Source organism: Gopherus flavomarginatus, chromosome 2, assembly GCF_025201925.1.
Source record: "Gopherus flavomarginatus isolate rGopFla2 chromosome 2, rGopFla2.mat.asm, whole genome shotgun sequence".
Lineage (NCBI taxonomy): Eukaryota > Metazoa > Chordata > Testudines > Testudinidae > Gopherus > Gopherus flavomarginatus.
The window spans coordinates 233,375,215-233,399,555 of NC_066618.1; the positions used below are offsets into that span (position 1 = coordinate 233,375,215).

At 39.7% G+C, this 24,341-nt stretch overlaps 1 protein-coding gene across 2 annotated transcripts in view; it reads right to left on the reverse strand.

Annotated features, from left to right (window-relative positions):
• TOX (thymocyte selection associated high mobility group box) overlaps window positions 1-24,341 on the reverse strand; it is a 276,933-nt gene that overhangs the window by 39,513 nt on the left and 213,079 nt on the right. Inside the window, exons 4-5 of one of the 2 annotated variants that reach the window (XM_050938885.1) lie at window positions 21,175-21,453; window positions 12,368-12,598 (exon numbers count right to left, since the gene is read on the reverse strand). In XM_050938885.1, the coding sequence (XP_050794842.1) occupies window positions 12,368-12,598; window positions 21,175-21,453 (510 nt within the window). The remainder of the gene's footprint in view (window positions 1-12,367; window positions 12,599-21,174; window positions 21,454-24,341) is intronic. The other variant, XM_050938886.1, reaches the window with a different exon arrangement.

Consider the following 24,341-nt stretch of genomic DNA (forward strand, 5'->3'; position numbering starts at 1 on the left):
CCACTGACAATGTCTTGGTACCAAATCAGAGCTTTTGACGATTATGCCCCCCTCCCTCTATCCATGCCTCCGCATCTCCCCCTGAAGCTGGGCCAGGAGCAGGTCTGCAGCTCAGGGGGACATGGACAGGAGTAAGGGGGCAACCCACAGTTTGGGGAACTCTGACTTAAAGGCACCAGGTCTCTCCATATATACCACCATGAGAATCAAATCCAGCAAGATGCTTTTAGAAGCTTTGAGACAACTCCCTAGTTTTGAACAGCTGAGGCTGGTGGAAATGTGTCCACAGATGCTACCATTATGGGCAAGGGTGGGGTTGATATTCCCAGGAGAGAGACTGATCTCTGGAATTTGTTTCTCATTTTGGTTTGACAAAGTTTATGCTAACCCAGGGCTTGGACCCAGGGTCCCAGGAGTCAGCTGAAACTAGCCCACACTTCCATTGGACAACTTCCTTAGTCCCAACAATCTCCAGTCCACTCTGCTGAAAACAGAAACCATGCCCACACCTTTGCAAACAGCAGCAGCTCAGGTCACTATTAACCCATACCGTTCTGATCACCGATCTGCAAACACACTGTCAGAAAGCCTCCTGGGTTAGTCAATGGAGAGTGAACTGAGCAAGGCTTTTGCAAAGTAAGGTGGTAACATGCAGAGCGGCCAGTAGTTTTCCCACAGTGCACCATGATCCTAGGGCTAGAGCAGCCACATTACAGTTATGTGTGGGGGCACTAGAGACCATGGGACATGGTCTCTTGAAAAATGCAGTGTGGACACCAGAGCCCTAGGTCCGAGCACTGTTTAGAAAAGTGTTAACACAGGGTTAAAATACAATATAGACACTGAAGCCCAGGGTTCCCTAACATGGGTCAGTAGACTCAAGTCTCACTAGCCCTGGGCTTACACTGCAGTGCAGACATACCGAGTGAGCAAATGAACAGTACATTCTGTCCAAAGGGGTACCCCAATCCTGCTGGGAGATTGGACAGACTTTGGCCTATAAGACTGAGGGCAATTCCTGGTACATTCAGTGTGTGAGTGCATAGGACCTGTTATTGTTTTATGTATATTTTCTCTGTAATGTTTTTATCTTAAGAATAAATGTATTTTATGTTCCAAAGGCTGGTTGGTACCTAGTGTTCACTGTTGTAACCTCTGAAGAAAGGTTAATCACCGAGGCTGAACCCTGGTCAGATCTGCTGGGGAAATCACAATGAAGTACAGAGAGACTGCAAGCCTAAACCCCTGGTCTGGAGTGATAGAGATGTGAGTTTCCACCTAAGAGAGGTGATGGCTAGGAAGGAAGCCTGAAAACTGTGACAGATGCATTCCATACATCTAAACAAAGAAATAAGTGCTGTCTGTGAAAGTCGTAGTTCTAGGACCAATGGCACCATCTCAGAGTTCTTTGAGTGATGGATGAAGTGATGTTACCTGTGGAAGTACCTTTTCCAGAGATTTTTCCAGAAACTTCTCCACTTTCTGGAAAAATACTACTGTGCTGCTGTCAGAGTTGAATCCAACCTCCAAATCTCCATCCCCAGCACAGCTGAATGGGTTCCCTCGTGCTCAGAGAAAGCTGAAAGTTTGTCAAAGCAGGAAACCAGTGTCCAGTTGTAATCCTTTTATTTTGCATAAGAAGCAGCACCCAGAACTCCATGAATTCCACTAAAATATAGCAAATCCCACATGCATCCAACGAAGTGGGTATTCACCCACGAAAGCTCATGCTCCAATACGTCTGTTAGTCTATAAGGTGCCACAGGACTCTTTGCTGCTTTTACAGATCCAGACTAACACGGCTACCCCTCTGATACTAAAATGTAGCTGTCATATAAACAATCCACAGAACTGGTTAATGGGTAGTGAAGTATGCCATCATTTGACTTTTAATCTAGGTACAAACTGTAACTGAGAGAGGCCCTGGGCTAGTGCTCCAGCTCAGCAGTCTCTTAGATGACACAGTATGAAAATAACACTGATGATCTATTAGAAGCTTGGAGAAAAGAATTCAGTCTTTCTGGTACGCAAAGTTAAGGTCACAGGCCAAATTCAGCTCTAGTATTAACCAGGTTCAACTCAATTGATTTTGCTGGAGCTGGAGCCCCTTATGCCAGGGCTGAATTTGACCTCATGAGTTTGGAATTTACAAGGTGAGGTTTGGGTTTTTTTAGATCAAAAGCATGTTTTGGATAACACCTGCATCCACAAACACAAACATTAAATGTGTGATTTACGTGGTAATTACTTGTACTCAGCTGTACTCTGCAAAACTGGATCTAAACCCAAAACTGGATCTAAACCCAGTCCCAGGCTGGAAATCCTGTTTACCCTGGCAACTTTGTGCGAGAGGGATGGGTTTGATCTGCAAGAAATTTTGTGAAAAAATGAACTGCGAAGTTGAGATCTGATACTGCCCCCTTCTGAAGTTCGTAACAAACTATGCACCTCAATGGGAGCAAGATCTGGCCCTTGCAGAAACTATTAGACTGATTAATCACATGTTGCATTTTAATACCTTAACAACATACATATATATATTTTATTGACCTACTTGTGTTCCAGTTCATTAAGCCCAGCTGTTCTCAGAGGAGGAGAAAAAGAGCAGAAAGCAATGGGAAGAGGGATCCATCCGACTAAAACAAACTGGAATAGTTGTTTTAAATGCCTCATGTGTTTATCTAGCACTTTCAAGGGAAAAAAAGTAGTTTTATTACAGAAATTTGCCAGTAAAACATGAGTTTCACTAACAGAAAAGGGGTAAAACTAATGACAAAAGCCTCTTTGCTGTTATAAATAAGGAGGAAGGAGGAAGCAGTTTAAGCTCTACTGATAGCAAATGGAGGAAAACACTCCCTCTCTCTTATCAGCCATTCAAAATCTCAACAGTGACCTAGTTTTTATTGTAGCAGTTTCTGAATATATTTTGTTTTCTAATTCACCATGGCAGAATATAAAAACAGATTTGTCTCTACTTCCTATTCTTATTTACACAATAAAATAAATAAAAAGATTAAATCCCTCAATAATTGTACGCTAGCCATAAATCTGAGGATATATTTCAATAATTTTGTGGTCTTCTTCAAAGTGTTTTATATTTATCCTTTGGAGATGGCTTTACAAATGCATTGCGAGTTTTAAAAGTAAAGGTTGCTAAAAGGGAATTTTAGCGTGTGACATCAAAGCAGAAGAGAAAAAAGCAACTCAACTCAGTACTCTCTTTCTCACTGCATATGGCAGAGGCTTTACTTCATAAGCAACTAAATAACGAATAAACTGTGAATAAATGTTTTGAAAATGTAACTGTGTATTCCCACTTGAAAATCTGCACTCAATTTATACCATTTAAACAACTATATAAGGCCTGGCAGAAAAATACCATGTATGCAGGAGCGGCACCAGGGTTTCTGACGCCTTAGGTGGACGGCCATTTCGCCGCCCCCTGCGGGTCCAGTGGACCTACCGCAGTGATGCCGGCGGGCAGTCCGCTGGTCTAAAGGCTCCGGTGGACCTGCCGCAGGCATGACTGCGGTAGGTCCGCTGGAGCCTTTAGACCAGCGCACCGTCCGCCGAAATGACTGCGGCAGCTCCATCGGAGCCTTTCCACCAGCGGACCGTCCACCGGCATGACTGCGGTAGGTTCACCGGACCCGCGTGCCGCCCCCACGGAAAAATAGCGCCCCCCAAAAATTCTGGCGCCCTAGGCCATTGCCTAGGTCACCTAAATGGTAGCGCCAGCCCTGCATGTATGCTCTAAAATGCTAGAGGCAGACCCTTAGCTGGTGCAAATTGTCATAGCTTCATTGAAGTCAGTGGAGCCATGGCAATTTACCTTACAATTTTAAAGACACAAAAGGGGTTAGGGGTCCAAATCCAATTGAAAGTCAATGGGAGTTGGGTTCCTAACTCCTCTTTGTGCCCCCCACCCCCAGATTGCATATATTACATATATATGATCAGATTATGTCTTGCCCTGAACCAAGCACACAAGGGGCAGAAAGAATGTTAGATGTGCAACGGGTGAGCATATGTGCTCAGGGAGACGCGGTGTTCTGAAGCTGGCCAAATTTGGAAAAAAGCAATAGCTTTCTCTCTAAAAGGGTGTTCTGCACGGGAATTTCAAATGGCACAGTGCCTCCCAGAATTTGTCCTTGGGAGATGCAGGGAGTTCTCCTTTTAACTGCTCTCCCAGTGCAGAGCTATGCCTTCAAGGCACATTTGAGCCTGGAGTAACTTGCGAAATCAGCACAGTGTCTGGTTGCATCAAAGTGAACTTAATGTACAAATATTGAGCAGGCATCATTTTACCTTTGTAAAATGCCAGCATTTTGAAGGTTAAATATTGGACACAATTACTTTTAAAGACAGTTCAGAATTACCAGATTCACCCCGGAATTAGCTAGTTTTCTACTTTTATTTATTACACATTTAAAAAGCTGTGATCCCAAGAAAAACTTTTTACAAAATTGCTGAGATTTTTTTTGTTTACATATATATACCAGAATCAGTCTGGGTTATTTTTAGGGGCCAGGATAGAAACTCTTGAAAGTTTGAGGTTTCTAATGAACATGCTAACAGCATCACAAATGTTGACACTAACACAGAGGGACTTCAATTTACTTAAGTATTGGTAACATACAATCCAAGTTCCATCAGATGATAAAGAATAAACTGCTGCATTTATCTAGTGGGTGTCTGAACACCAAAGAGGAGTAAATGATTTGATTTTGTGGGCTCAGAGGATTTGTCAGCTGCCTCATAAGTATAATTCTGGCTCTTCATATTCCTGCTGCTTCTAATTTAGCAGGACAGGCTCATAATTGAAGCAAATTAACTATTTACACTTGTCACTTCTACCAGGGGAAGAGGACACATCAGCAGGAAAGAATGAGTGGGAAATTAAATTCTTCCCACTTGTGTCAGATCTGCCCTTATATAAACACATTAAAAGTAATTTCATGAGGCGTCAAACATAGAAATAAATACTAAGGGATAAAATAATGAGGTGTTGCTATTGAGCTGAACTGTTGCAGCTAATATTACTGTGTATGAATTATGTAGCCTGAAAGCAGGCATATGTTACAGCACTCAAAGAGTTGCTTTGCATGTGCTATCTGATCATTAAGCTTTGGGTCCCTAGGTAAATCCATCTTTCTTCTTGCTGCAAGGGCCAGTATAACATTTAAGTACAAACAGACATACACACACATTATAATCTGTATATAATGGGCCAAATTCATTCCTGGTAGAACTTCACTAAGACAATGGAGTTACACCCAAGATCATCTTTGCATATTACATTCATTTCCATGTCTAATATAATAGCATGTTTATTTAGGTCTTTGGCAGAAGCTTTAAAGTCACTTACTCTAATGTAAACAAGCACATTTTGTTTGTAATTTGCTAAATCTATTACAGCCTTTCTGAGTCTCCAGTTAGAAGCTTAAGGTTCATTTAGTACATTTACATCTGGTTTTGATTTTAAATGACTTTCCTTTTTCACTTAAGAACAGAAAATGACCTAAGCAATCTTTTTACCCAGTTTGAACCAACCTTCTATCTGAAAGCCAGAGAGGCTCAACAATTTAGTATGCCTAACTTTGCTTCCTAGGGGCCATTTTTCTCCCCTTTGTAGCAAAAGTATGTGCAAAGGGCAATGATGTACAGAAATTGGCTACAAAAATGGGATGTAAAAGAGCATGCCGTTTACTTGGGAGAAAAAAAATGTTTGTAGTAAAAAAGAAAAGGTAAAAAAGCCATTGAAAACCACCAAAAATCATGAATACTATATTGAGGAAGATGTATACTGATTTATTACTGGCAGAGCTGATTTTGTTGGCATTTTTATGAAACAAAAAACAGATTTTTTTTTTCAAAAAAGTTTTTAATGAAAAATGGTGAAAAATATTTTAAGTCCTCCCCTATTTTTGACTTGTTCTAGTCACTGTACAGGAGGCAGTATTTGGGAAGAGGCTGCAGTCTGCAAAAATGTGCAGTAAACATTTAGGAGTCCCTTCCAGTGAGAGGCAAAGTCACCTCTAGACAGACAGACTCTCTCTCTCTCTCCAGATGCTTGGAAATCCATGGAAACTGTTACAATACGGGACATTGAAGTGTAGATATCTGCACATAGCGAGGGAAGAGTATTTTGCTCCTTCTTTTCTGTAGTAAGTTACATTGTCTTTCTTAGGTATCATGGTCATAATGTGCTCCCCACTGATTTCAGCTCAAAAAGTAATTGCATCATCTGTTTCATAGTATTTCTGCTTTTTCCTGATTCCTTCCATATTTCCACAGATCACGCTTCCTCTGACTTTTTGTAGTTTGAAAAACTTTTGTAGATTTGCCCACAAACCCTTTTAGTGGTTTAATCTGGTATGGTATCCCAGCAACTAGGTTTGGACTGGCTGAGTTCTCAAGCAGGATTTGTATCAAACTCTGACACCATCATTCATTCCATGGTGTGCAAACCATAGGAACATATCCCTTTTTTACAGCTAACGGAACTATGATCTGCATCATGATTTACTTGATCTAACTGCCATTCAAGTCAATAGAAAGACTCTTATAGATTTCAATAGAAGCTGTATCAAGTCACAGTATATAGAAGATTTAATATGTACATATTTTAAAAGATGTGATATAGCTAAGCTGGTATTTTTCTTTCCCAGCAGTGGAAAAATAATTAACCAAAAAATCCCATCAGTACTTTTTAAACTTTATTTTCTCCACCTCGTTATCTTTTTACAACTTATTGTGTGTTATGCTTTGCTTACTGATTAATTTATATTTAAAACAATGGAAAGGAATTCTAACTCAGGAAATGGTAATAATTCTACTTAAGTTCCTGAATAAGCATCAACTTCCAAAGCATAAAATCCCAAAGCTTTATGATTATTGAATTGAAAGCCTAATTCATAAATAAAGTAAGTATTCCTATGAGAATCCCACACTTCTTTATTTTAATTTCTTTTTGAGATTCTTTCTATAGTATCTTCATGGAAGCCAAAGTCCATATAGTATGTTAATCCCTTGCTTTTTTAGAACGCAGTTTCCCTACCAGAGGCCACTGATTTTGTGACAGTTACTTGTATCCTAAGACTGGAGAAGTAGGCCCTTAATATGCAGAAGAGCTATCATTTTGGGAAAGCTTTTTGTAATCAACCTAGCTGATTTCAATGGGAAGGTCTGCTTAAAAAACAAATGACACAGAGTAGTCCTATGTTTTCCTAATGGTTGTAATTTGCAAAGTTCTGCTGGGTTATCACCAATACTGTTGTTTGTTAGTCCAAGTTTATAGTTATACTCATTGACCCTAATGGATCAACGGGAGATTTGCTCAAGCAATTCTACAGAATTTGATCGACAGCTGTTAACAGCTGTGGAGTACTATAGGAACAATAGGTGTTGAACGGAGATTTTGTAAATGTTGATTTTTGGATGAAAAAAAGGGATACAGTTATCTCGTCCTTTGACCAGCTCTATAGATAGTTGAAAAATGTCAACCAAAAACCAGTAACAACAGAAACAACTAAACAAACACCATATTTCTCATGAAACCATTTGTGAAAAAATTACTCGTCTTTTATCAGTTCTAGTTTTGAGCAATTTTGATACATGGGAATCAGTGGCCCTGATTCAGCACTGTGATCTGCCTGGGTGGACTTCTGCACCTATGTACGTCAAAATGGGGGAACTTGGCCCTGGTGCAGGGGCAGCTCCATGTATTTTTCCACTCCAAGCACGGCAGTCAGGCAGCTTTCGGCGGCATGCCTGCGGAGGTCCACTGGTAACGCGGATTCGGCAGCATGCCTGCCGGAGGTCTGCCGGTCCTACGCCTTCGGCGTACCTGCAGCCAAATTACCGCCGAAACCGCAGGATTGGCGGACCTCCTGCAGGCAGGCTGCTGAAGGCAGCCTGACTACCGCCCTCACAACAAACGGCACACTGCCCCCCGTGGCATGCCACCCCAGGCACGCGCTTGCTGCGCTGGTGCCTGGAGCCACCTCTGCCCTGGTGTTAAATCTAAGCCTGTTGCAGGTGTAATGGCACTTTTTTCTAGCTTGTAAAGATATCCTATACCATGTGGTTTAGTGGTCATTAATAATGTTGCTCTTGCAACTTTCTTTAGCAAATATAAGTGGTAAATTTCAATAAATATGCATGTCGATAATCTCCAAGATGAACACGAGGAGCCAGAGTCTACTAAATACTGTTGAAACCATTGAGCATTTTTTCCTAGAAATTGCTCAGCACTTTGCAGGATCAGACCCTCAGTACAATGTAGAATTAATTTCGATTATAAACACAACGGACCTAGCAAATAGGATTGAGGGTTCTTTTGGATCGGGGCTGTCTTTTGTTCTGTTTATACCACACTAAAGAATATGGGACCTTATCCCGATTGGTGCTTTTAGGTATTACTGCAAGACATCATAAATGATAGTAATAAATAAGCGAAGTGAGTCAAAGACAGAGGAGCAAACATACGGTAACACAATGTATTGTAATACCCTGCATATATATTTGGTTGCATTACTCTTTTCTGTTTGAATTCTGTAGTATGTAATTCTGCCGTTTAAAACTCTAATGGTTTTCCAAGGTTCAGCAATTTAGCTTGAAGACAATACAGATTAAAAAAAACAAATTCTGTTCTACTAATTTTTTTTCCAATACAGGAATTATTCAATTATTGTTTTCAGCTGTGAGCAGGAACACTGAAATTAAATTTGGAAATTCCAGGGTTTTTTTTAATGAAAATTGTATTTCTTTTAGGTCTCTCACAAGCATGGGGACTATTTTTTATACTAGACACAAAACCAACAGATGAAAAGCAAATCTTGTTTCCTCATGAATGTGCATTTTCAATTTGTTTTTGTTTATCTCCATTGTATGGTCCTGGACTATCACACAGCAGCTGAGTTTTTCTACTCTGCTGTGGGAAGAAAACTATAAAGTGAGTTCTGGAAGGAAGAATACAATGATATACCTAATGGCTAATATGATTCAGACTTGTAAATTAAAGGTAATTATAAAATATGCTCGAAGAAAGATAGATGAGTGGCTAAAGCGTTTTTTTACCTCTGTTTTTATTAAAGAACAGTAGCATTAATTGGAACTAGAGACAGGGACTATTGTGAAGTTCAGATATGGATCCAAATTATCACCAACTTCAGGGGAATCTGGATCCAGGATTCTAGTTTCGATTAGTATAGAGATGGGCCCAAGATGGGCCCAGAGATAAGCTTTTGGAAAGTTTCTGAGGGGTGTGTGTGTTTGGATTTGGGGTTCCAGTGTGTGAACATCACTAGCAAGAACTCCCAATTTGCATCATTGCATGTCATGTGGGCAAATCTCTGAAAGGGCGTAAAAACATTAAGGGTGCACTATTATTGGCACACAATGAAGGAGGAGAAGGTGTAAGCAAGGAGCCATGCCCCTCTTGTACAACCCATGTAAGGATCTACAATGATTGCAATTCCATGGTTCTCTGATACTGCCCCCACAACACACACACGCTGCGACACAAGTCATCTCAAATGGAATAAGGGTTAGTCCTGGCTGCTCACCCACTCGGCCCTGGCTGAGCACACCAAGGCCCAAGACTACTTTTCTGCATGCTGAGGAGGGTCCTGAGAGACAACCCTTTCTGCTGTGGCTCTGCATCACCTGCAATGCCAGCCTGTAGGTATGTGCACTCAGAAAAATACAATCAAAACTGTTTGCTACTGAAATTTATTCTGAATACAGTCCATGTTTTGGAGCCCAGAGCTAGTAGTCACTCTCATGGACCTGAGATGCAACATTCAACTGTTATAGAGGAACTGCTGTACTGAAACAATCAAGTCCATCTAATCTAGGATCCTCCTTCAGACAGTGGCTGGGCACATTAGAGGAAGGCAGAAGATAGAACCCCACACACTTTAATGTACCTGACCTCTATGATCCTCTGATTCACAAAGTTACCTTTCCTCCAGCTGAACTTTCTGGAAGCCACACCTTATTTAGTAACAGTTTCTAGATAGAACATTTCTTTTTTGGTCAGTCATTAAGGGCCAAATTCTGATCCATAAAAGTCAGCAGTAAAACTCTCATTGGTTTTAATGGGACCTAAGTACCTCTCCATGCAATCGTCCAGCTGACTTTTTGTGGGGGGTTAGTGAAGGTAGACAACCAATTCTCTGAAGTCCAGAAGTCAGGACTTATAAAAAGAATTTTTAGTGACACTCTTTTTAATAATAATAGGTTTGTATCAAGATGCTAGTCAAATTAGCACAGAATTAGCATGGAAAACGAGAAACCTCTGGAACGTTCTGCTCAGGAAGCCTTTACGGTTCTTTGTTTCTGTCAATTGGTATAATGTCTGGAGATGCTGAAAAGGACAGCTTCCACACAGTGTTTTCCATTGAAATCAAATAAACACTGTATACATAAATAGATGCTGTGCTTTCTGCCTCCCTGCTGGTTGGCTGTTTACTCTGGCCTCTCCACTCCTCTTCTTCACAGTCCCTCTGCAGCCAGCCTCACCTCTCCACTGTCCCTGGTCTCCATGTCACACTTCATTGTTCCTCACTCCCCACTGTTCCTTACATTTCCCACTTCTGGCTTCCTGTCAGCTCACGTCCTCCCCCTACCACATTAAAACCAAACAATAACAACAGAGCAATAAACCTAATATGATGTTTGCCAACCATCACTCTGACCATTGGGTCTGGCTCCTGTGATGAGCTCCACACAGAAGGAACCCTGCAACTCTGACAAGGTCCCAATGATTTCAGTGGGGTTCTGTGCAGATGCAAGTCCATCCTTGCAGAGCTCCTTACAGGACGAAGGCCTTTGCTTTCCCCCTCAACTTTTGTCTTTCTGATCTATTTAGATCATCGACTTTTCAGGGCAAGGAAAGTATCTTCATATATGTTTGCCCAGCATCTAGCGCAACAGAGCCTCTATCCTGCTTGGGGTCTTTGAGCACTACTGCAATACAAATAAAAAAAAATAGTTAACAACAATAGCTTAGGGGAGTAGAACCCTATATTATTTTCTACAGCTGGTTTCCATCCTTTGCCTTTCTCTTCAGTGAAAGAATTACATTGTAAAACAATTAAACACACATTTTAATATGTTTGCAAAATGTAAGGACATTGTTATAGTTGTAATCAGACAGAGTGTTCTGTTCTTGCGTAGTCATGATTCCCCACACCTAATTCGTTGCAAGCACTGGGCTTTCTCCATGTGCTTAACAATGTACCTAGGTGTATCTTTGTTATGCAACACTATACATTCTGTCACGTTTTATGGATTAAGTAAAACATTTAATCTTATATTTCTAAGGTAGACATGCAGAGGAAACAGGGCCTTACTGGGAACCCTATTACCATCAGCCAAGGCTGTACATAATTTAATTGAGAAAGACAACAATGGATCTGGAAGGAGGGAAAAGAGAAGTGCAGAGCTGAGAATGTGGAGGAAATTATTACTTTAACATGGACACCAAGGGGAGCTGTTCACACTGCTTTACATTCCATCTGATTGTCTCTTACAATCACACCAGTTCTTTTTTCAGGAGAGGGCTGAACAAAGCCCCTTGATATAGCACAGATAGGATCCATAAAGTAAAAAGATAAGGAATCAAACATTTCCCAGATTGACCTATAGTCCTTTTTGAAAATAGAAACGATACCTTAAAAATATCACTGTGAAAATGCATTTGCCACAGAATGGTCAGTTAACAAAGGACTATCAAATAGTTAGGGCCTGAGCCTTATGGTTCTTATTCCCTGTCACACTGCATAGCTCTCATAACATCTCATCACCTAGATGAGACACAGAACATCCCACTTAGTCTTTCACTTTGTACAATATTTAATGACAGCATGTACACAAAAAGAGGAGGAAAGAGCTGAGCATATACTCCCACATCGTCTGAAAAGCTGTAGGGGAAGGGTTTGAATAACATATTGGTATCAGCTCTCTGGTGGTCTTCAAGGAGTGCCTAGGGATAGATGGACTTTAAGCTTTCTGTTAAGTTCGAAAAGGGTAAAGAGATAAAGAGTAACTGCTGAAGCGGAGGATAGGTGGTTTTTAAACATCACTCTGGCAGTGTAAAGGGGCCTCATTGTAACTGAGTCTCAAGCCCTCTGACTTTGGCACACAAAATCCTAAAAGTAATGATATAAATTCGCAGGCAGAAGAAATAAAATACTCTTTCTAGTGGCCTAATAAACTGATATATGAAATGAGGTGATAGTCTCCTGAACTCAAGTACTGATATGACACATTTTCAGGTTTAGTCAGAATGAACAAAAGGAGTTGCTCAGAGTGGTTAGACGGCATGTACTTGATCACTACAATTTATATCACATTGTACCTGTTTTTGTTCCTCTCCCAAGCCATCCCACATTGAAGCTACAATTTTAGAGACTTCACCAAATGTAGCATTTGGGTTTTGGCCCTTGATGGCTGCTTGAGTGTCTCGGAAGAATAATGCATAGGCAGACACAGGCTTCTGTGGCTCATTAGGGTCCTTCTTCTTCTTCTTTTTGGGAGTTTTGGGTTTCTTTCCCATATCAGAAGCAGGTCGTTTCTCTCCTCCATTGACCTGTAATAAAAGTTCACAAAAGGACAGAAACTCATTAAATTGTGAATCAGACCAAAAAGCTCTATTTATCAAGGCATCTACAATATACATGATGGATTTTGCTGGGGAAAGTGCACTTTTAGCTACAGTCTTTTGATAATCCAAATGTTAACAACATTTCTCAGGGTTTCATCTGTAAAAGGCATTATAAATGTTCTAGGTTATATAACGTTTTTCCTAAAATGATTCATACATTTTGTTTTTATAAAATTATCATCTCATTACTAGATTAGCTTGTCATCTTTTTATCTTTTCGGAGTCTTACAGCTAATGGTTGTCGGAGACCTGTAATGAGTAAAACCATTACAGATTTCATTATACATTGAGCACTAGTTTAATCATAAGAACCATTTAAGTAGAGCAAGAACAATATAATTTCCACTTTATATTTTTCTTTCCCTTAGAGGACTATTTTAACCTATGGTTCAGTTCAATTCCCACTGATGTTAGTGGGATTGTTTCTAGTGACTTCACTGGGAACAGGATTGGGAAACAAGTGAATTGAGATTTAAAAAAAATGTTAATTCCCTTGTATTATTCTTAATCAAAATCGAGAGCCACAAAATTTCAGCAGTTTAGGTTGGAATATTTTTTGACCTATTGAAGGGCTTCATTCTGGTCTTATTGGAGTCAATGGGAAAACTCTCATTAACTCTGCTGGTGCAGGATCAGTCCCTTGGGTTCTGAATAAAGGAGCAAATGAGTCTCAATCATACACTAGATGAAAGGAAGAGTTTGTGTTTGTGTGTGTACGCACACACTTAAAAAATCCCCATGCCCTAGATCCCTCTTGTGGATTTCACTGCAGCCTGAAGATGTGCAAATTTGTGAAAACCCAACTGTCCTTTAACCATTAAATATTTATATTGCAGTAGGGCTTCCAACAGGATTCAGGACCCCATTTTGCCAGATGCTGTGCAAAAATATGCAAAGACACAGGCCTGATTTTCTAAGCGACTCAAACTACATGGCACAAAGTGGCCTCAGTGGACTGGAGAATCTGGCTAACTGTATCTGTCCCAAAGGGTTTTTCGTTTGAAAAGACTCAGGAGGAGAGGGTTACAATCAAATAGAGATGATTTCTATCATTTTTTAATAAACTGTGATCAGGTGCAATGCTAGATTACAGGTGTTCCAAAAATAAATACAGATGCATAATGACAGTGGTTGCATATGGCTGTATATACTCACTCTGGGCCAGACCCTTCTCCCTCTTCCTGTGTGTCACACTGTGTTCAACGGGACTACTCAAGTGAGTAAAGTGAGCAGGATTTGGCCTGTTGTGGCTTTTTAATCAGAACAGCAATGTGATGAATGTAACTTAAAAAGGAAATTGCTTGGTTCCTAGGCACCTGGTTAGGCAATCAAATATGCAGTTAATGGTTGGGGAGTATACCAGCAGCACTAGAGAGAAGAGGGAAGACGTCATAAAACACAAGCTGCTTGTTTCAAACTTGCAGATCACTATTTCATTCTATACTGTAGAAGAAACTACAAGATCAATACTATATGAAGGTGTGTTATGTGCACATGCAAAGAGCTCCCTAGTTAATTTGACCATCCTAATCCAAATTTTCCAAACACCTCTAAGTAACAGTTCACAAATCCCAGGAGCAAGGAGGCTTGACAACTTCAGACCCACAGTTAAAGTTCCTACTATTGCTATTTTAAAAGGTTTCTTTTAATGCTTTTGTATTGATCAAAGGGATTTACAAGCTTGTAGATATTTAAGATAGCAGGATGTCCAAACTACCATTTAACTATGTGATAAATAATCATAATATGCATAAAAGGTAAGAGAAAAAAAAGTCTTTTTGTAAATTGCTTGGACATTTTATTCTCCAACCCAAATAATCAAATGGCTTCAAATATCCCATTGCTAAAAAGGGAGTACTCCCTGGGGAAATTCTGTTTGTTTTGTAAAAAAAAAAGTAAAGAAAAAGAATTCCAGTACTAATAACCTTGGAAATGGCTGAGATGATGGCGTACCTTATGCTCCCATCAGTCTATCAGCTTATAGACTCCACTGCTAACCATCAAAGCAGAGACAGATGGGAAATAAAATAAAAAACATATATATTCTTCTAGCCATAGACTCATGCCTCAAAATCCCTAGAGGTGTAGTTAGCTCATGGTAATCCACCTCCTGTCATGCCTTATTGCTTAATTATAGTGATGTATTTAACTTATTTATCACAAGAAAGCAATAATCTTTCACTTCAAAAAAGTCGGTAGTAACCACGTTGCACAAATGATAGATCACAAGACTACCTAGTGTAGGATTTAAGACTATCTAGTAAGGCATATTGTTGATATCTAAATGTCCCTTGAGAAGTTTGAAAATGTCTATAAATATATTTAAAATAAACTGCAATAGTACCAAATTCTTTAGCGGAGCTAGGAGAGCTGTTTTACGCATACTATCTTGCAGTAATTGCTGTAGTTTAAAATAGATTTTAATCAAGCACCATCTGCATAATAGGCTGAACAAACAACACAGAATTCTACTTATAACTCTGACCATATAAAATAAATATTGTAAAACCTCTACCACATAAAGAGAATATGTGGCAGCAGTTCCCTAGTAATCATGTTTCTCTTAGTTAATTTTTGCTACTTGCAGTCCTCTCGGTCTCTTTTCTCTGAACTACACTATTTGAAATTCTCTCATAAGCGAAATTCAAATGAGCATGGAAAAAAAACAGTCATCCATCTACTGAGAAATACATATTTGCAAGCCTATAATGCTTCTAGCATCTCACAATTATGCTTAGCAATAACAGAATACATGTTTAATGATCCAACACTATGAATTATGGCAAGAATCGCACAAATGCAGTATTTGAATTTTGAAGTGGTCAGAATAAAATGGGCACTTTGTTGCAAATGGGCACTTTGTTGCAAATGGTCTTATAGTTACATACAAACACTGATTTTTTTAAGGTCTCCTTTTTATTCATTTAATCCAGACTTGAATACTGAATTTAGAAGAATTCAGCACGGCCAGTTTTAGGATCTGCGCTTCCTACACAAATGAGTTCCTTGGCCAGAGATTTTAGTTCCCACTTCCACTATTCTAAGCTACTTTCAGATCATTCACTTTCAACCTCAAAATCACATTACTGTTATCCTTCTCCCCGGGTCTTACTGACAGGCACCCTGGGATGTTTTACTTTTAAAGCAACAGTATCTAAAGCAACTACCAGTAAGTCCTCGATAATGCCCTCTTTAATGGTGCTGCTGCTTTTCCCTTCTTTGTGTTAGAGCTAGTGCAGAGGTGTATTTTAAGTCTGACAGTTCTGTATGAAATGGCCACTCCTACCAGGTGTGTGCATGTCTCGAAATACCCAGCAGTTGTTGTAATCATTTATATATATGGTGATGGTTCCATAGCATGGATAGTTTTTAGTGTAATTTTATGCTGTTGACTAAAGAATGTATTTAATATGAAGTTCCTTTGCTACTGGAGGTTCTGTATACTAACAGTTATGTAGTTTATTTCCTTTTCCTCTTTATTTCCAGCACTGGTGATAGGTTTATTAAGCTAATATAGCCAGTTCCTGCACTCACTGAAAACAATGGGAATTTTGTCACTGACTTCAGTGGAGTAGGATTACATGTCTAATGCAAAGGCATACATTAGTTTATTCATTTTGCCAGTCTGTATACATACATTGCCTACAAATGAAGTCAGTTTACACTCTCAAATCATTTAGAGAGGCTTTTTTCTCAGACAGAATTGGGTATAGTTGTTAGAAAGCATGACAAAGAAGTATCTATTTTACTACCAAATCTTTCACAAGAGGTGCAGCAATTCTTCTTTCAAAACCATAGGGTAGGTACTCAGCTGGTGTAACAGGCCCCATGTAGTTGGCATTGACTTTAGTGGCGCTACACAGGTTTATGTCAGCCTAGGACTTATTTTGACTAATACTGGTAGATGAGTTGAAAGATGTTGGGACTTGCTCATTAAACTGAAAGAATAAAAAAAGATGAGGACAATTATTATGCTTATTCCAGATAACATGGTACTCACTCCATTATCACTCAGTCATCATAAGAAAGTCTCACTGACTTCATCAAGTTGTGTCTCAAAATCTCTATTTGTAGCAAAATTTGGCAATTACCTCATGACAGCAGTGCATGACTGCCTGAGTAAGGACTGAGTAAAGAACTCAGGAGTTGACCCTTTGTATGGTATCACACATTGATATAACTGTTTATAAAACATAGGTAAAAATCCCAGAGTTTATCACACAAGATTGTGTGCAAATATGACCTATTGGATCTTCCACTGGTCAAAGACTAGCAGAGCGCATCGTGTGAAGCCCTCCTGTCCCCATCCAGCCCTGGTGAAATTTCTTTCAAAGGGACAAAGATGAAAGAAGAGCTAGTTTGAGAAATGGGAACCCTCAATTGCCTCTTGAGGGCAGCTTTAAGATCACTTTGTACCAGTCTGGCCCACACAAAGTTGCTAAAGGCCAAGAATCTGCCCCAGCTAGTTGGCAGTTTCCAGGGACACAGCTGTAACTGGGAGCTATACCCATTAGTTTTTATTTGCAGTGTTGCTGTAGCAGGCTATGAGAGAGACAAGGTGGGTGAGGTAATATCTTTTACTGGACCTACTTCTGTTGGTGAGAGCGACAAGGTTTCGAGCTACACAGACCTGAAGAAGAGGTCTTGTCTCTTTCACCAACAGAAGCTGGTCCAATAAAAGATATTACCCCACTCACCTTGGTTTTCCAAAAGTTTTTATGTAAATTATATTCATACATTAGTTATGATGTTGATTATTCAGAATATCTCTGCTTTTATATAGGAACACTTGAATTATTATATTGTATCAGACATTTAGGCCAGTATCCTGTCTCCAGCAGTGGCCAGCATCAGACTCTTCAGAGGAAGGTGCAAGTAAACCTATAGTAGACAGATGTGGGATAATCTGACTCCCCTGAAGATCTCATTTTAATCCCAAATAGAGATCAGTTTAAACAGTGAATCATGTGGTTTTATATCCCTTCCAATTTTTTTTTTTACTAACTATTATAACTTTCGAAGAATGCTAAAGTAACAGTAACATATCAATTTCTGTGTACTTAGTAACTTTAATTCTGGTATATCATGCTTTCTTTTCCTGATGATTAAGCGCTAAGGATGGGAGAATTTTAAAGGGAGCTTCCATATTAGCATTACTTGTTTAATACACAAATCCAGGAAACAGAAATAGACTTCAGTAGGAAGAAGACCCTATTTCTTTGTCTGTAATACTCAATAGTTCCTTCACTGTTATTGAAAATATTTGTTTTAATTTGAAATACCTGATTTAGTGAAATCAGAATCCTAGGCTTATGATAAGGAGGCAACCTAGTGACAGAGGATGTGGAAAAAGCTAATGTCCTCAATGCTTTTTTTGCCTCTGTCTTCACAAACAAGTTCAACTCCTAGACTATTGCACTGGGCAGTACAGCATGGGGAGGAGGTGACCAGCCCTTTGTGGAGAAAGACGTGGTTCAGAACTATTTAGAAAAGCTGGATGAGAACAAGTCCATGGGTCTGGATGCACTGCGTCTGAGTGTGCTAAAGGAGTTGGTGGATGTGATTGCAGAGCTATTGGGCATTATCTTTGAAAACTCATGGTGATCCATGGAGGTCCTGGATGACTGGGAAAAAGGCTAATGTGGTGCCCATCTTTAAAAAAAGGAAGGAGGAGGATCCGGGGAACTACAGACCAGTCAGCCTCACCTCAGTCCCTGGAAAAATCATGGAGCAGGTCCTCAAGGAATCAATTCTGAAGCACTTACAGGAGAGGAAAGTGATCAGGAACAGTCAGCGTGGATTCACCAAGGACAAGTCATGCCTGACTAACCTAATTGCCTGCTATGATGAGATAACTGGTTTTGTGGATGAGGGGAAAGCAGTGGATGTGTTATTCCTTGACTTTAGCAAAGCTTTTGATACGGTCTCCCACAGTATTCTTGCCAGCAAGTTAAAGAAGTATGTCCTGGATGAATGGACTAAAGGTGATAGAAAGCTGGCTAGATCGTTGGGCTCAACAGGTAGTGATCAATGGCTCCATGTCTAGTTGGCAGCCAGTATCAAGTGGAGTGCCCTAAGGGTCGGTTCTGGGGCTGGTTTTGTTCGATATCTTCATTAATGATCTGGAGGATGGCGCGGACTGCACCCTCAGCAAGTTTGCAGATTACACTAAACTGGGAGGAGCGGCATATATGTTGGAGGGTAGTGATAGGATACAGAGGGACCCAAACAAATTAGAGGACTGGGCCAAAAGAAATTGATGAGGTTCAGCAAGGACAAATGCAGAGTCCTGCACTTAGGACGAAAGAATCCCATGCACTGCTACAGACTAGGGACTGAATGGCTAGGCAGCGGTTCTGCAGAAAAGGACCTAGGGGTTACAGTGGTCGAGAAGCGGGATATGAGTCAACAGTGTGCCCTTGTTGCCAAGAAGGCTAATGGCATTTTGGGTGGTATAAATAGGGGCATTGCCAGCAGATCGAGGGACGTGATCATTCCCTATATTCGACATTGTGAGGCCTCATCTGGAGTACTGTGTCCAGTTTTGGACCACACACTACAAGAAGGATGTGGAAAAATTGGAAAGAGTCCAGCAGAGGGCAACAAAATTGATTAGGGGGCTGGAGCACATGACTTATGAGGAGAGGCTGAGGGAACTGGGATTGTTTAGTCTGCAGAAAAGAAGAATGAGGGGGGATTTCAACTACCTGAAAGGGGTTCCAAAGAGGATGGATCCAGACTGTTCTCAGTGGTACCAGATGACAGAACAAGGAGTAATGGTCTTGAGTTGCAGTGGGAGAGGTTTAGATTGGATATTAGGAAAAACTTTTTCACTAGGAGGGTGGTGAAGCACTGGAATGGGTTACCTAGGGAGGTGGTGGAATCTCCTTCCTTAGAGGTTTTAAGGTCAGGCTTGACAAAGCCCTGGATGGGATGATTTAGTTGGGGATTGGTCCTGCTTTGAGCAGGGGATTAGACTAGAAGACCTCCTGAGGTCCCTTCCAACCCTGAGATTCTATGATAATATGTTGTTATGAAAAAAATGTATCACAAATATGCCATTATTTTATTTAAAGATTCAGCTGGAAAAAGGACTGGAATAAAAGATGGGATGACTTCATTACAGAATTGAACTCCTAGATACTATCTTCTAGGGAAGCTGAGGGTCTCAGGATCTCACGGGCTCAATATGCAAAAATATTTGAAAATTAACAGATGCTGCAAATACCTTATTTTACAATGTGAAGGCTGTGCATGTTTATGTTTATATAAGTTTTCACAAGTGTGGGAGCGGTTCCTCACAACATTAAAAAGTATAACACATTCAAGATCTAAGGGAAAGTTCTGAAATAATAATTGCAATCAGAATTAATTCAGAACACAGTGAAATATATTTTGCCAATTACAGGATTATTTTACAGCTTGAGGCATGAAAAACATAAATATAACTCGAAAACAAATCAGACGTACAACTCTTGACTGAATTCCTCAGTGACTGACTTTGCCTGTTTGACCTTCCTCCTACATCTTTGCAATGAATCTCAACGTTTTTTCCCATAAGAACTGGCAACGCTCACAACTATTACTGCTACCACATAACAGGCCCATTAACATTCTTTAGAGATTAGAACACAGAGCTGGGAGTCAAAAGACCTCAGTTCTTAACCGGACTCTGCTCCTAGCTCTTGTGTGATCTTGTGGCAAGTCACAATCTTTGTGTGCCTCAGTTTTCCTGTCTGCAAAATGGAGATAATACTTACCCACTTTTGCAAAGCACTTTGACATTTTTGCACAAAAATACTATCCAAATGATTATATTATTATGTTTTATTATGTTTGTAGTGACACTAATGGGTGTTAAATGTATCATCATGGAGCACCAGTGCTACATACAATGTAAAAGCATGACGTCTATGTAACCTTTCCAAGAAGTGAATTTTAATGGTACAGTATTAAAAGATATTCTCCTATTCTTCTGTTCTGGTTGCTATATTCTTCTATTTACTCATCCTGCGGCCAAGTGCCAAACACTAGCAAACTGTACACACAATCCCATGCTTCCTTAGCAATAGCTTGAGTCTTGACCTGGAACAAACACACTTTGTACACATGAGAGAAAATTCAATTTTTATATTAAATTCCTGTAAGAAATATTCTCCTTTACTCTTTAGTTCACTATGCAGACCTTCCAATTTCCTCATTCACAGAAGTGTGATGTTGTTCACTTGTGTTGCTTTCAGGGCTGATTGGAGACTAGAAGACAGGTTTAAGGTAAAAGCCAATCCTTTATTCACATCAGTTAGCCCCTTTATGTTTGTTGTAAAAATACCACATGCTACAGTATGTTCCTCACTGACACTTCTCATTTGGATGACAGCAACTTATAAATCAGAGCCTTCATAACTCAGGTACACATATGCCAAATAAGATTTAGAGAGACTGATTCATTTAGCTAGTCTTAAAATCAGCCACCATTTGTTATTTCTAGTGCCTAACCATACCTTAGAGGTATCATCCCCTTCATCTTCATGGACTGAACTGGATGGTGAGGGAGTTGCAGACTTGCTTCCAGGTGGAGATGGAGAGTTATGGGGAACATTGTTTCCACCCATATTCAAGCCAAGCTGAGCACTGAGCTGTGACTGGTTAATGGTAGTCAGCTGACCATGCTGCATCATTCCTGGCTGCCTAATTTCTGCAGGTTGAACCCTTGGTCTCATGGCTGCCATCTGAGGGTGGGAACTATATTGAGCTCCTTCTGTGTTCCGTAAATCTTGCATCTACAAAAGGAAAATTGGAAAGCAATAATTTTCCATCATTATGTCATCATGTCCAAGTTCCCTTTGGCCTTAAAAGGAATCCCTGCTGATCTACAGGCTATTTAATATTTAAGAGAACTCGGAGTATTTAATTCAAACATATGAGGTGTAAGGAATACACAAAATAACTATACAGCCAACTTTTGCATAACACTGTTTATTTTGGGCTAAATCATGCAGGCTCTTTTCAGCCCTTGGACAGGCACAGCTCCCATTGACTCTACTGAGAGTTTTTCCTGCATAGGGACTGAAGGATATGGTCTTTTGTTAACTGTCCTTTGGAACTGTCAAAAGTGAGTTTAAGAAATATAATAATACAAAACAGAGATGTCAGAATCTTGACTCAAAGTTCAATAGGGTTCTTGTCCATCTTATGGAGATGATTTTGAGCTGCCAAGTTTGGATCTAGATCCATATTTGCCCCAAATTCTAGGGAGTTGAACATCTAGTACTAAGTCCAGTTTTACCTTGCCTAGAACTGCCCAAGACATGTTAATTTTTAAGATTCAGAAAACAGACCTAGGGCTCTATCAACAGGTGGATTATTGACTAATGACCTGATTTGTTGCAACAGTCATATATGAACCTGAAGCGCTAAAGCTGCAAGGTTGACAAATTTATCCATTTTGCTATTTGGGTCACTGCTCTTTAGCATTAATAAGACTCATTTTTAATTCAAGCAATGAATTCAGTCTCTGCAAGGATTAGAATGAAAAGCATTGGAGGATGAAGCTCTTTACTTATCCAGAGGTCAAATGTACTGTACATGGATACTATAAAGGATATTCCAAAATGCTTATCCAATGTACTCAAACTCATAGCTTGAGATAAGACAACTACAAAGAATAGCTCAGTTTCTACGGTTAGATGTTTTGGGAGGTGATTTAAAGTTGAAGTGGCAATTCAAAGCGGAAAATGAAATGTATACAGTTATCTTAGTCGGTATCATTAAAGCATGCCATAGATATCTGGTGTAATTTGACAAAAATTACCAATGTACTAGTATCATTGCATTAGGGGAAAAGTGATAACAGCCCAATCTACTAATATAACCATAGTTATTTTACTGATAGCCTTCTGTAGCATGTCACCCAACGATTTTTACTTTAGATTTATAACCCACCTCTCTCTCCCCTCCCCCCTACCCTTGCACTTGTGGGTGTATGTACATTCTCTCTCTCTCTCCTGATAGCATACCAGTCTGGGAGATCCTTTTACAACAAGGAATTACAATTAGAACTGGGGAAAAAACCCAAGTATGATCGTTGCCATTTTTTCATTATGGACAGAATAAGTGATTTTTTGAAAGGTTATTTATAGGCTTGTGGATTGATTTGGTGTATTTTTTTGGAGAGTGAATCATGCCAATAAATATCCTGGAATTGAGAATGTTTGCTATTTTAAATTCATTTGTTGTCCTAAAATATATCTGAAGAAGATTCTGACAATGCGACCTCTCTTAATACAGTCTCGGTACTGCTTTATGAATTAATATCTCTGGAACACAAAAGGTTTATTAATACCCATAATTCAAGTTCATTCAATAACTAACCCATTGAAAAAACCAGTGCACAGCATCAGCTGAGAACTTGAATCTTGAAAAAAACATTTATATTTTTAAAGATTGTTACTGACTTTCTGCTCCCTTTTTTCAAATACCAGCTTCCCTCCTAGTCAAACATATTAGCCTTGAAAGCTATCATTATCTCTGCCTCTAGCAGACAATCTATATCAAAACAGTTGTACACATAAAACAGTAACTACTTCTTGGCTGTATCTCTTCTGATCCAGCTGTTTCACTGAATAGCAGTTGGTGAATGGAGAACGGGAACATGGGTAGCCCTGAGGCCTTATTTGCTAATGTTACTCACCAGCTGCTGCTTTATGTGGTGTTAGCAGGCAAGGCTTGGAAGTTTGCCAGTTGCAGCAAGAACAAGGGAAAGTGAGGTATCTCTGAAGCCCTTCCATTTACCCCTGACTGTCATCTTTTGACACTGAACATTGTTGAGTGCTATCCCCAGGGCCACTGAGAAACACTGCTGGAGTTAAACTGTGAATAGAGCTTACACTACCCCTTTGTACACTATTTTTTGGGTACCTCTCAGACAATCTAAGGAAACTACAGATCAGTGCTAAAAATAGGCCCTTTTGGCTTCACATATTAAAGGAGGTTGAAAAGGCAAAATAAGTAAATTTTTCATTAGAAATACTCTAACTATTGTAAAATGCGCTATTAAAAAATCTAAACAAGTATTTTTGTCAATGTTTCGAATGACTGTGCAAGTATATGCCTCAGTGAAAGCTGGACACAAATTTAATAATAATATCATGGTGTTTATTTTTATCTAAAATGTATTTGCTAATTGACAACATATCATTGGCTATCAAAACAGATTGGTTATTAAAACCTCCCAATCTTGCCACACTCATCATCAGAAGCAAGCTCCCCAAAGACCAGGACAAATCAACTCAAAGTGGCACCAGACCCTACCAAAACAACAGATGCAAAATCTGCAGACATATCTCCACTGCTACAGGGATCAACATGCTCCACAACACCCTTCAAGATTCATGGATCTTACATTTGCCTATCAGAACATGTAGTGTACCTCATTCAGAGCATCAAATACCCCAACATTTATATGGATGAAACCAGGCAATCATTACACTCTTGAATGAACTCACACAGAAAAATGATGAAAGACCAAAAAAACCAAACCAAACAAAACAGATCAACTCAATTTCTGACCTATCCGTTCTCATCCTCAATAACACCTTCAGAAGATGAGTCTAGGAGCTTAAATTAATAACTTTCCTAGACATTAAAAATTATAGATTTGTAAAGACAC